Source organism: Octodon degus, unplaced genomic scaffold, assembly GCF_000260255.1.
Source record: "Octodon degus isolate 3935 unplaced genomic scaffold, OctDeg1.0 scaffold00598, whole genome shotgun sequence".
Classification (NCBI taxonomy): Eukaryota; Metazoa; Chordata; class Mammalia; order Rodentia; family Octodontidae; genus Octodon; species Octodon degus.
In genome coordinates this window covers 69312-82580 of record NW_004525174.1, presented here as the reverse complement: position 1 = coordinate 82580, position 13269 = coordinate 69312, and the positions used below count along the sequence as shown (strand labels likewise).

Sequence of the window (13269 nt, the reverse complement as noted above, 5' to 3'; positions counted from 1 at the left end):
CTTCCCCCTTGCCCAATTCCTTCTATCATCCTGGTGGTATGACTGTCCACATGGATAATCTGATATCTCTGCAAGCCATAATCTCTCCCCTTCAATCAACCACCCCATGAACTTAACCAGATCAGAAAGCCTCTCTTCTGTCCCAAGCAGAAAGATACTGCCGTCTAATCCCCAGTTCAATTGTTTTCTCAACACCCCTCCATTTACTCATCCTTGGCTCCTATACCCAGATTGCTGAGCACTGTGCCATGTTCTGCCCAAATCTGGGGCTACATCCAATACTAGAACCTTCTACCTGTTCAACATCCTTCAATATTCCTTTCTCTAAGTCTTTCTAGACATTTGCCTTCTGCCAGGTACTCCTACAAGCCATCCCTTCTCACTCCCTCAGAGATTGGGATGCATGAGCAGTGTTTAACAACCCCCTCTTCCCTAGCTCTTAGCCTGTGTTGCTCTCCTTCATCCAGAAAGACACTCATCCCTGCATTTTTCTTTAGATGCTTATTTCTTCTGTTTCATCCAGACTTCTAGAAATAAGTCTATATACGATGTGCAATCTCCTCTTTGTTTCAGACTTGCTCACTTCAGTCATCTTTAAAAAGTATCTTCTGTGCCTACAATCCCCAAGACCCCACTCTACAGAAATCCTATCTGTCCTATAGGCTAGAGTTGGGGCCCAACACCTTATAGAGAGATGTGCAAACTTTGCTCCCAGGAATCCATCACCACAAACTAAGCATAGACTGAGATGGACACTTTCCACTTGCTTTTAAAATTCACAGCCCACCCCCCAAAAATGCAATAAACTCAGAAACAGCAAATAGATTTAATGCAGTGTCAATTTCAATTGATTGACAGTGGCTGCCTAGAGTGCTGTTTTGAGTAGGTTTCTGAGGGTGCAACCTAGTTTGAAGAGAAAGACTGCTAGAATTAAGGATATTTGCAAACACAAATTTAAAAAAAATCAAAAAGTCAATTGATAGCCACCAAACAGAAAGAAATAAATGCCAGAAGCCGTGTCTTTGTATATTCTCCTTATCATTTTCTAACCCTGGGTTTCAGCTTTTCATCCCATCCCCATAAACCCCAACTGCCTCCACTGAAACCAAGGTAGATACCTGAAATCTCATTTATAGGAGAAACCACAGGCACCAGAGCTGCCACTGGTGCTGGCACCAGCTCCACCAAGGCCAGCAAAAAGCCCAAATGTTAGAGTGGCAGTCAAGCTGGTACTGGCACTGAAGCCACCACTGGCACTAGCACTGGCACTGGTACCAGTACTGGGACTGGCACTGGTACTAGCACTACCACTCTCTTGGACTTTAGCTTTATCTTCAGCTCCTGCTTGGATCCGGGCTTTGGCCCAGGGTCCAATATCAGCTTCATCCCAGTTGCAGGGCCCAGCAGCATTCTCAGAGCCAAGCCCAATGCCCATTCGTGCTCTGATCTCGGCTCTCGCCTTGGCTTCAGCTGCAGCCTCAGCTGCAGCCTTCAAATCTGCCTCCATTGCCTCTCGGTACTGAGCTGCCCATTCCTTGGGATCCTTCTTTTGTACCTGAAATGGAAATAACAACCACTAGAAGGATCATAACCACAGGATTAAGTGCCTCCTATATGCCGGGCACCATGCTACATGCTGTATATAGTAGTAATAATATAGTAAATAATAACAGTAATTCTATACTTAATATTCCATCTCTGTACTGACACTTTACTAGCTACATGATTTGAACATGTTACCTACCATGAGCCTGTTTTCTCATATGCAATAAGGCAGTGCCTTATGAGTTGTAAAGACTACATGATCCAGACAAAATGCTTATCATAGCATTTGGCACTAATAGAGGCTTTAGAATGTTCAAATATGAACTGTAGGCTGCTCTACACACAATCTGATCCAGCCTAGGGCACCCCATTCTCTCAATATTCCAAGCTCAAGCAGCTCTCCAATTACCTTGCAGGCAAACTTGAGTACTTTCATCTTGCTGGTCTCATAGTAAGAACGTAAGCCCCAGAAGAACTCATATTCAGGGGGATTGCTGTTGGGGACTCTAGCATAGTCCAGGTACCTTGAAAATAGAAATTCAAAGTCTTTACTTCTAGGGCTATCAACAAATCACACATGAATACATCGGACAGAGCCAAATGTTCACACTTGCACTAAATGCTGTAGCTTTTCCCCCATCACTGAGCCTTGTCCCCCTGGTACTATCCAGAAAACACATGGAAGTATATGGAGTAAATGTGTAGGACATTTGCTCAAAGGCAAGTCACAAGTTTTGCGCCCCTCTGCACAATGTCCCTGGATTCCTATTGGATGTGTTGTAAACAGAAGAGCCATTCTTCAGGTCTCCTGGTCTAACCACATCCCATGGCAAAGGTTCCCAGGGAGGGTGGGCCAAGCTTTGAGAAAGAACCCCTACAGAAAGTGAAACGCAATAAAGGAAAAACAATCAACCAGGAGCAGCATGTCCCATATATATTGCTGACTGTATGTGGTGCATATGTGCATGTGTCTGTTTGCATGTATGTGTGTGTTTCTATGTGTGCCTGATTGTGGGAGTGCTTTACACTTTCTCCGTGATGAACAGAAAGTCAAGAGGGCTGGATTCCAGGCCTAAATGAGCCATTTTTCTAGCGGTGGGTAAGGTTCAAACATCACTCTCAAGCCCCAGGCTCTTCAACTATAAAAAGCAGGTTAGATAACATTCTGTAGAATACTTACAGAAACGAAATCAGATGTACAAGTCCAGTTCCTAACATGGCTGTGTGGAGCTATCATTCTAAAGTTTTTGTCTGATGGAAACTGATTTCTACAAGATCCTATTTAAAAGCACACTGGGCTGGGGATACAGCGCACCACCATAAGTGCCTGCCTGGCAAGCGCAAGGGCTCAAGTTTGATCCCCAGTACCATGGGGGAAAAAAAAGCAAAGCACAGTAAAAGGAATCAAGTCATTGAATTTGCATAAGAATGAGCACGTAAGTTCACCTTTCTGGAAATCTTTTTTTTTTTTTCTTGGCGGAACCAGGGATTGAACTCAGATCCTTGCATTTGCCAGTCAAGCATTTATCCTACTGAGCCATTTCCCCAGCCCCCAAAGTTCACCTTTCTGAGCCTCAGTTTCTACATATATACATGGCTAGTGGTGACAATTCACCTTGTGTAGTTATTCTGAAGGTACATGTGAGAGTCCATGTAAAAGATCAGGAAACTCGCAGCCTCTGTTTTGTATCACTGCTCTCAGAAATAACCTAGCACCCGCATAGATGCACACACATATAGGTCCATATGTACCCATGCATACAACCATGCATGTACCAAGGCTTTATCACTCTGTTCTGAGATTAAGAAAATTCATGAGATACACCAAAGACACTTACTTCTGTTTCACAAACTCATCAGTAATGAGCTTCTTCACATCCCCAAACAGTGAGTGATGTATTCTGAGAAGAGAGGAAAAAAAACAAACGAATAAATACAGTTGGGACTGTGGCACTTCTCAGGTCCAGCAAAAAATACTTCCAAGGTGGAAAAGAGATTTCAGCAAAGGGGGATGCTCCACAGAAGCTCAAGAGACAATGAGAAGAGGAGCAGAGTTCAGGACCATTTCCCCATCCACCCAGGTCAGAACTCTGGAACCTCTACCCAGCCCAGCACGCCCGCCTGCTCCACCAGACCACCAGGTTGATCCAATCCTGGGACTGTCCTCTCTTGCCAAAGGGCAACAAGCGCTGAGAGAGCCCAATCATACCCAGGGCGCAGCCCCAACTTGCGCAGCACCTCCCAGATGACAGCTGCAAGGGGAGGCAAGAGGAGACAGGGGTAGAAAATGAACATGTGGAATTCAGATCACAGCCACCCATTTGAGTGCAAACCCAGCCACTCACCCTCACTGGACCGATTTCCGTTCATGAAAATGATGCTAAGAAGCACCATGAGGAGACCCAGCTTGGGTGAGTCCTTGGTCCTAATGAAATAATAAGGCAGAAAGTTTGTTGAGGAGCCATCTTCAAGATACCCCAGGCAGCTCACTCAGCTAGCATCTCCCAGATAACTCACACAGGAGAGAATTCAGCCTAATCTATGCTTCCAGCTCTACATGACCCTGGGAAGGTACATAAACACCATTAACCATCATCTTCTTGGGCCAGCCAAATAGTTCAGTGGATTAAAGCACCTGCAAGCAGGTGCAGGTGTCAGGGGTTACATTTCCAGGCCTGCCATGCCAGCCCCACCCCCGGGGCGCGCTGAGAGGGCGACTGAAGCTGGGCATGGTGGCGCACGCCTGTAATCCTAGCACTTGGGAGGCTGTAAACAGGAGAATCATTATGAGTCTGATCTAGTAGTGAGACCCTGAACACCTGCAGACCTTTCCCTAAGATACAGAAAAAAAAACATGATCTTATCAGTAAATAGAAAAAAATCACATCCTATTGTATCCCTAGGTTGCCAAGAAGATGGAAGAATGCCTGTCAGTCTGGTACAACACACCCAGTAAATGTTAGTTTCTTCTTTCTCAGAGTGCCCAACCCTGAAACTATTATAAGCAATGCCCCAGTCATGATCCAATCACAACAGGAAGCCTTCCCTTGAGAACCACCCTACCAATGACAGGACTCAATAGGAAGAAACACATAACAAGCTTGCTCTCCAGGGAAGGTTCAGGATATACAGCAAACCTGACAGCAAGAATGCCCTATCCCAAGCTCTTGCACCCTCAGTCAATCATAATCAGGCACTATTACTGTATGCAGATTGCCAATCACATGGGAGACCTGGGACAGAGCCCTTTTTGGCCCTCTTTCCTGACTCTTTAATAGGACATCAGGAAAGAGGGCAGGGCAGTATCATGCATGAAAGCAAAAGTCCCTCTCCCACCCCAGCCTTCTTCCAGCTTACGTTCCCAGTATGCCTGCATCGGTGGGCTCTAAGGTGCTGAGAAGAATGTATAAGTGATCATTCTTATCAATTTCCTTCAACTGAATCCCAAATACCTGTGGGTAAGGAGAAGAGCATGTAAGATCCCAAAATTCAGCTTTCTAGGCACTCTGAAACATGTAAAGAATACAGCTAAATACCCAGCACACAGTAAACATGTAACAAATATTCTACTGTCATCAACATTATCTTTGAGATTATTGGGAATCTAGGGAGACAAAAAAGCAAGCACATGAATATATAACAGGATGTGTCCAGCAGCAGACAGAAGTCAAGACTAAGTTAGGTGGCGTGAGTCCTGGCTATGTTTTCACCACTTAGTTGCTGTATGACCCGTGGCTGGTCTATGCTCCTCCCTAGCCTACTTGCTACCCACCTGCAGTGATGGGGCTCTATTAATAGGTCTCTTTGATTCCCTCAGAAGGGACATTGTACACCCTTGTTCCATTCAAAATTTTCCCAGTATGCCCAACCCCCAGGGTTGCCCCTTCACCTTCTCCAAGGAATAGCCTGCTCGTTCAATGATTTCAGGGTACACATCAGTATATTCTTTGATGATGTCCTTCAGCATGTCTGCAAAGGGAGAGTGTTGTAAGCACCTGGGCTGAAAAGTTACCAGGTGGCCCTCGTTCCCAAGCTATAGACCCTTTATCAACCATGCCATGGATGACTTAACCAGGTTCTGGGCTTATAAACAGAGATGCTAGAACTACCAAGTTAGAATTCTGGGAGAAGAAAGGTAGGACTGTAAGAGTGAGGGCTGTCCCTAGTACATGGGAGAATGGATAATGTAGGGCAGAGCTCAGGGAAGGTGAGGGTTGGTAGGACTCTACCTGAACGTCTGATGGGAATCTTTGTCTTGTCTTTAGCCAACAAATACTTCACCAAATCATTTGCCTGGGACAAGAAGAAAAGACAAAAAAAATAAATAAATAAAACCTGAGAGGATGACAGAGAAGAGGGCTGGCAAGAGAGTGGAAAAGGAAAGATAAAAAGGATGGTATTCTTACCCTTCCTTGCAAAAGAGCCACATCTCGAGGTGGTGGTGTTTCAGGTTCTTGGGATGACTGCAGTTTGGCAGCTCTACGGCGAGCCTTGCCCCTACGAGCTTTAGGCGACCTCAGGGAAAGCAAAGCTCTCCGTGCCCAAGCTGCCAATCGAGTCCTTGAAGCCCTGCGTGCCCAAAAGGCTATGGGCCCTCTTGAAGCTCTTTTGGCCATTGAGGCCATTAGGGCCTTTGAGACCCGTCGACCACCTGTGGTTCCAGAAGTCTGACTCTGATCACTGCTGCCATCCTCCTCCCCTTCCAGATGTTTCACCTGCATCAACAAATACAAAACTCAACATTACCAGGTGAAGCAGGTGGTCCTTCTTCCTCATCTTCTCTCTTCCAAGAAGTACCCTCTAATCCTGCTCCTATAGTAGCAGTTTGACTTGCTAGACACAGGCCATGCAGAGTACTGGATTTATTTCTCATTGATTTCCATTCCAGAGCGTCATACTCCCAGTCCATCAGGAACCTGAGGCTTTATTCTGTGTCTACCACTTGCTGTTTGTACCACACTGGACAAGTCACCTTTCTGGGACTCTGTATCCTTCTCTATAAAACTAAGATTGCAAGATTTACTTTCAAAATTTAATGATATAACCTGTGTGAATGTGCCTGGTTCAAGGGCTAACACATAGGCAGCTACCATGTAAATATAAACTGTATTACATTAAGTTTATTATGTGTGTGTATTGCTTTTTCATCTTCCCACCAGTCTATGAGTTCCCCAAAGTCAGGAATTATATTATATTCTTCTCAGTGTCTCTTATGCCTTTATGAGTAAATTTTTCTAAATGTTCATAGAATAAATAACCAAGTGAAAGGAGAGGAGTAGAAAAGCATGGGTGGTGACTCAAGAGATCTTACCTTTCGGGCTTTCTTGGCCTTCACCTTGGGCCGAGTATCTTGATTCTCCTGAGCCTGGACAGCTGTACCCTCATGCTCAGGTTCATCTGCCTGAGCCTGAGAAGCAGTAGCCTCAATCTCTGAAGCCTTTGTATTGACCTTCATATCAGCTACACAGCTGACCTTTTTGGTCTCAGTGGCAGGCATTGCCACAGCCCGCAAGTCAGTATTCTGTGTCTTGCTGTCACCTGCTGGACTCTTGTTTTCAGCTGTCAAAACCTGAGTATCAGTCAGCTGTTTGGCAGGTGAGGACTGGATGGCAGATGCTGCCTGAGCCTTTGGGGCCTTTGAGACCTTCATGGTCTTCAAGACCCCTAAGGCTTTTGAGACTTTTGCAGTCTCTGAGATCTCTTGTGCCTTTGAAGCCTTTGGTGTCTCTGAGACTTCTAAATTCTTAGTTACTATCAACAGGGTCTGGATCATTGAGCCACTGTCCTTTTCTGAAGCTTTGGCCTGCAAGAGGAAGCAAGAAAGCTCACTGACCTCTCCACTCCAAACTAGGCAAATAGCTTCAATATTAAACACTACATTTCTCAGACCTGTACTCCTACTGCAGTGTGCTGTGAGCACCTCAGCCCAACAAGGCCTTCCCTTCCTTTGAGCAAGAACTGATGGTGGAAGAGGAGTCTCCCCACCCTCTTTCCCTTTTGTCCTCCATCCCTTCTTCCCTCCACTCCGTACATGATGGGGGCAGATGTCCAGCCAAAGATGTGCATGGAAAAGGGCAAGTGAGATGGGAGGGGAAGTGCCAAGGGATATGGAGCAGCAACAGGGGTTGGAGGGAAAAAGCGGCTGGAGAGAAGGTAGCAAGAGGCCTTACCTGGAAGCAAGCTGGGCCTGCACCACTCTCGCTTGTGTCAGACATGTCTCAGGTTGGCCTGGCAAGAGCTGGGCCTGAGGGAGAGAAGGCCTAGGTCAAGTGCAGAACCTACGGAATGTCCTCTCTCCAGTCTTGCCTGAAGTTGATTCTTACCTTCCTCAGAGCCTCAGTCCCCAACTCTCCCCCTACCCCAACGATTTTGTTCTAAGATACAGATATCTAAAGCTTCTAGGTCTCAGTTCTCTGCAGCCGCACCCTCCCTTTCTCCAGGAAGATGTGCCAGCGCGGCAGCTCAGAGGACCCCGCCCCTTTTCCCAGTGCACACCCCCCCAGCCGCAAGTCGATAGTGCGCATGCGCGTCTTCTGTAGGCCCCATCTCCGCCCTGTTTGCTTTCCAGCTTAAGTCCTTTCTTTGAAGTTCACCACACACATGCGCATTCAGCAACTGGTTTGTTTGGCTGACGGTCCTTCTCAACACGCCCCTTTCTAGTGATACATGATGAACATGCGCAATGTTAACAGTCTCAGTCCAGCACCCTGCCCCAATACACGCTCCTCTACAGGTCTGCAGTGTTCTTCGGTCCCGCCCTCTCCCCAACAAGCCTCCCTTCCAAATTATCGCAAAGTCTAGTGGTCTTGGCCGGCCCCTCCCCTACTCTCACTCAACCAAGTCCTCAGTGCCTCCCGGTTCTGCCCTTTTTCCTAATAAACCCTCTTCCAAACTGGGGAAAATGCATTTTAGTTCCGCCCCTTGCAATTAAGCCCTCGCCTCCTCAAATCAGCATTGAAATAGTGATTCCATCTTAGGCCCAGCCAAACCCGGAGGCCAGCTCCTTCCCTTCCCAGCCGGATAAATCCGGTACAATCCGGTCCTTTCGTGGCAGGTTTTCTCTAGATCCCAGAGGACGGGGCCGACCCCTAGCGGGATATCAGCCAAAGCGGGACTCCGCAGCTCACCTCGTGATCCCACAGTTCGTCAGTAGATCCACTCTCCAAGCCCTTCGGAAACTCCGAGACAGCCCTCCCCACCACCAGGCCGGAAGTGGTCCCGCCTCTTTCCGTCTCCCTAGGGGGCCTCCCTTAATCCCAGTTTGTCTGCCCCTCCCCCGCTCCCAGTTTCTCATTCCTTATTCTTCCTCTCCCAGTTTCCTTTTGCCTCCCTCCTTACTCCCTATCCCCGTATCACTTTTCCTATTTACCTCACAAATCCCCAATTCCCATTCCTTACACCCTCCAATGTTACCTATGCACACACTCCCCCTAGTCTAACTCTTTTCTCCATCCACTAGTCTCTTCACGCCCCCTTCAGTTTTTCCCTCCCCCACGTATTTACACTTTCTCAACCAACGCAGGGGTCCCCGTTTTTTAAAACTCCTCCGATAGTCTCCGCTGCCCAGTCCATACACGGTACTGCCTACTATTTTCCCAGTAGTCTTTATTGCCTACACCCTACACCAAGGCGCCTCCGCTCCAGCTGCCGTGGTGCAATATGAATTACCTACCTGCCTGGCTGCGGGTTCCAGGTTTGAGCTACTGTCTGTCTACCAGAAAATCCTAAACCCTAATCTCTACTCCTTTACCTTGTTCTCTAGCAAGTCCCGGATATGTCTGCCTTCTCTCAGTTCGTTTCAAAGTCAGCCTCCTGGACAAGTGCTGCAGACAGCACAACACAGCCCAGCCCCTTTCCGCAGCCCCCTGCCCCGCTGCCCCCCCTTCTTTGAGGAGGTGAGGGGTGGGGCAATGGGGCCTGTTCAAGGATGTCTGACGCCAAAGTTTATGTTTATGCACTGTACAAGATTAGCCTGAAGTCTTTCCAACCTCAACCATCCTCTGGAAGCGATTCATTCACTGAATTTATTTATTTTTATATATTTCTTATTACAAAGATAATGTGTTGTCTTTGTGAAAATTCAAATAATAAAGAAATATGTAACAGACCAATGAAAAACCACTCACCATCATCATTCCCCAGCAATAACCACTATTAACATTTTTATATACATCCTCCATATTTTAAATATTCCTATGCTAATTATTTTGAGTTTTCTCCACACACATAGTACACAAGTCCTCTTTTTCTTAATAGCTGCATAATTTTGTGTATAGACATCCCACTATTTATTTATTTTTACAAACACCTCTGTTGCAGACATTTCAGGCATAGGTACATGGAGAAAGCTATTTTGCAGATTTTTATGCAGGGTGGCTTAAGAGGCAGCAGGCATCTACCTCTTCCCAACCCCATCTACAGAGCAGTTTACGTATCAGTTCCACTGAAATCTGACTATGCTGTCATCCCAAACAGCACATCATCCACCCCTGTGCTCAGTGAAGACAGGCAACCTGTGGGGTCCAAAGAAATCCCATAACCTCCCCTCATATTGGAAAATGGAGGGTACAGATTAGCCTGAGCTGGGATGCCCTCATCAATCCTAAAACCTCCAATTAGTCCAAATCTAAGGTTTGGTTCTGGCTTACAGTTGTTATTTGGCTTCTTTTACCATCTAGAGGTCTCAGGGTCGAGGGGCTATACCTGCATTGGGCAAGGCTTTTGTCTCCAAAACTGAGAAGAAACTGCCCTAATAGTTAAGACTTCTTGGAATTTGAGTGTGGAGTTGTGTGGTGAGAATGGAGGGAGGAATAGAAACATCCTGCTAAGGCCTGAGGGGTGTGAATTCCTACAGCATGACTCGTATTTTTGACTTCTACAGATCCAAATCTTCCATAGCCCAACCCAACAGGAATTTCCTCTTTAGGCAATCATCCCAAGCAGGTATTAGAGAATCTAAGCTGCCCTCTGCTTGGTTTGTGGGATGTACCGTACTTTGGATATGATCCTGACCCTTCTGGGGATAGACTGGGTCCCCCTATCAGGCTCAAAGAGCCTGAACCTGTTGGGATGTTTGCCAAGACCACTCCAGCTGCAACAGAATTCACAGTCATCACTGTTACTAGAGCCCTGAACCTACTCCAGGGCAGAGGTTGAAAGAGGCACCAGAACTGACTAGAGAGGCTTCAATGCAAGGGAAGCTTCAGACCACACCTGAGCTTTCCTTGTCTGCTTTTCCAAGACAGACAGCCTGAGAACTCTGGCTTGAGGCAAGCAAGCTGGTAGTGTGCTTCAGCTCTTTTTCTCCTTGCAGTAGATATTGCTGAGTTGGGGTAGAGGTGAAAGGTGAGACATGAGAGAGCTAATGGGGCAGGGTATTTATTGATGCCCAGTCAACTATTAAATTAATTAAAACAATTTAAACTGTTAAGATTTTTTTTGTGGTTTTATTGTATCATGAGGCATTGAAACATCTGAACAAATCAATATTTGAGTGGTGAGGTAGCTGCTTTCTCCTTCACTTCTTTGGGTTACTAGAGCAACTTATCAGTAGATTAAAAAAATAATAAAAGAACAACCTTTTGCATTACTTAAGTCCTTCCAAGGCATGTGCTGGTACAACAAAACTTCTCCTGTCAGATGCAACTAGTCTAGTGCAAACATCATGCACAACACTGTGGTGGCAGCAGCGCGCTGCACCCACTTCCACCACGGCCCTGCTTGCTTGTGTATGATATTTGGAGCATCTGGAGGAGTGTGGTACTATCAGGAAGAGGAGGGAGAAGGAAACAGCATGAGCGCCGGGTGGGAGGAGGTCAGCCGACGTTGTGCAGGGCAAGCCTGAACATATCATTTGTGCAAACCCAAGCACCATTGGTGTTCTTTAATAGGAATATCTAGTGGAACCACATGATGGGGTCTTCATTAGCCTTGAGCTGGCCCACAACCGTGCTGATGATGTCTGGTGTAGGCTGATGGTCCTGTGCTGTGATGCTGTGCTGAATTTTCTGGAACAGAAAGCTAGACAACTTCTCCACAATGGCAGCTTTCCCGTGGAACTGCTGTCCCTCTCACATAAGGCAATCAATATAAATTGTGCCTAGTTGGGTTTTGTTGTTATCAAATAACTGGTAGTAATGTTGAATGAAGCTGGATCTAATCTGCTCCCAAAGTGGCTTGCCTCCCATTCTGGAGTGTCACCTATTATCTCTAGACCCGAGAGGATGGCATGATGGTGGCAGCAGCAGCCGCAATCCAGTGTGACCTGCTCATCCCACTATCTATTTAGTTGGTCCAGTATACATGAACATTTAGATTGTTTCCCCCCACCTCCATTACCAATAATGCCACAATGTACATCCAAGTATCCTTGTTGGACTCTTACACTGTTACTTTATGATATTTTTTACTGATTCATATACTACAAAAGTCTTCCATTTTAAATACCAAATTTGGCAGCTTATTTTCAAAAAAATGCATAGATGTAATGGAAAGTAGGCTAAAGCATCACTAGATACACACTATGTGAATTCAAACCTGAAAAATATCAATTAAAAACTTACTAAATCCCGGGTGTGCTGTGCCAGCCCTGCCCCTGGGGTGCACTGAGACAGTGACTGAGTCTGGGCATGGTGGCGCATGCCTGTAATCCCAGCACTGGAGAGGCTGAAAGCAGGAGAATCACTATGAGTCCAAGCTGTAGTAGTGAGACCCTGTACCAAGTACATAAAATGAGATCACATTTTCTTTTACTAAGCAAATAAAATATCATGAATACCTGTGCTCTATGGATAACTTAAGGCAAGCATAACATTTCTCACATATTCAAGGTAGGGTTCCAGTCTCTCATTTTCTCTTTTCCTCTGAATTGTTTGTGATTTCACTTCACCACTTTTTGCCTTCTAGATACCCTTCCTATATCTATGTGGCATCCAACTTTTCCCTTTCTCTCAATTTGAGTGCCCTAAATTCCTACCTATTCCAATTCCTGATCAGCCTTGAATACCTTTAGGGACTTTAGTCTAACACTGAGAGTTTATCGAAGAGCTCTAGGCCTGAATATGACATAAGTTTGTGTTTTAGAAAGAACATTCTAATTGTTCTATAGAGTATGGAGTAAATGTGTCATGGAAAGAGGGAGAATAGTAAAGACTTTGGTAATCATCCAGGTGAATAAGGATCATGATCTGGCTTAGAATGTTAGTAGTGAAGTTACTGAGAAATAACTGAATTTAGGAGACCATAAAGAAATAAAAAAAGTAGGACTTGGTAAATAATCAGAATAATCAGATCTTAGAGGTATGTGTCAGAGGAAATTTTAGGGATTTGATTTGAGAGATTGTGTGGATAGTGACCTCTTTAACTGAGATATGCAATATTGAAGGAAGAATGGATTTTTTTTTGGTGGAACTGGGGATTGAACTCAGACCCTTCCACTTGCCAGGCAAGCACTTATCCTACTGAGCCATCTCCCCGACCCCGGAAGAATGGATTTGAGGGGAGACTGAACATTGATTTTGAAGCATGTATGGGATACCCAGGTGGAAGTATCCCACAGATAGTTTAATATATATGTCTAAACTTAACAAAATAGTCTGGACAGAGGTTAGAGATCTGGGCATCATCAATATATAAATGATTCTTTAATTAATAGAAGAGAGCAAGAATAACCTGCATTGTTCTAGAAGAGATGTAGACCCAGGGAAGATCTACAGAGACCTGCAG

The 13269-nt window shown here is 45.6% G+C and overlaps 1 protein-coding gene, 1 non-coding gene and 1 pseudogene across 4 annotated transcripts; all 3 read right to left on the bottom strand.

The window, feature by feature from the left end:
• Window positions 1-807: 807 nt before the first annotated feature.
• On the bottom strand, window positions 808-9329 carry Maged2 (MAGE family member D2). 3 transcript variants are annotated; one of them, XM_004648699.2, is made up of 12 exons: window positions 9296-9329; window positions 7716-7789; window positions 6857-7348; window positions 5952-6260; window positions 5775-5838; window positions 5435-5514; window positions 4903-4997; window positions 3891-3970; window positions 3755-3797; window positions 3384-3446; window positions 1955-2069; window positions 808-1555 (listed from the first exon to the last, which is right to left on the bottom strand). In XM_004648699.2, exons 2-12 carry the CDS (start codon window positions 7758-7760, stop codon window positions 1127-1129), a joined length of 1815 nt encoding a protein of 604 aa, XP_004648756.1. In that variant the 5' UTR covers window positions 7761-7789; window positions 9296-9329; the 3' UTR covers window positions 808-1126. The 3 variants fall into 3 exon arrangements, with proteins under 3 accessions (XP_004648756.1, XP_023564523.1, XP_023564524.1); XM_023708755.1 differs by lacking the exon at window positions 9296-9329 and adding an exon at window positions 8673-8776; XM_023708756.1 differs by lacking the exon at window positions 9296-9329 and adding an exon at window positions 7869-8005.
• LOC111814821 lies at window positions 2243-2371 on the bottom strand. The gene has a single exon (XR_002819702.1). It is a non-coding gene; the product is annotated as a small nucleolar RNA SNORA11 (small nucleolar RNA).
• Window positions 9330-11360: 2031 nt separating the features above from the next.
• On the bottom strand, window positions 11361-11732 carry LOC101593205 (annotated as a pseudogene).
• Window positions 11733-13269: the final 1537 nt, after the last annotated feature.

What these genes read in the sequence shown, in the direction of transcription:
- Maged2 (XM_004648699.2), bottom strand. Translation starts at nt 7,760, where the DNA reads ATGTCTGACACAAGCGAGAGTGGTGCAGGCCCAGCTTGCTTCCAG. An exon ending in GATTCCCATCAGACGTTCAG is followed by an intron (nt 5,515 to 5,774) that starts GTAGAGTCCTAC and finishes CTCCCTTTGCAG; the next exon opens with ACATGCTGAAGGACATCATC. An exon ending in GATGCAGGCATACTGGGAAC is followed by an intron (nt 3,971 to 4,902) that starts GTAAGCTGGAAG and finishes TTATTTCATTAG; the next exon opens with GACCAAGGACTCACCCAAGC.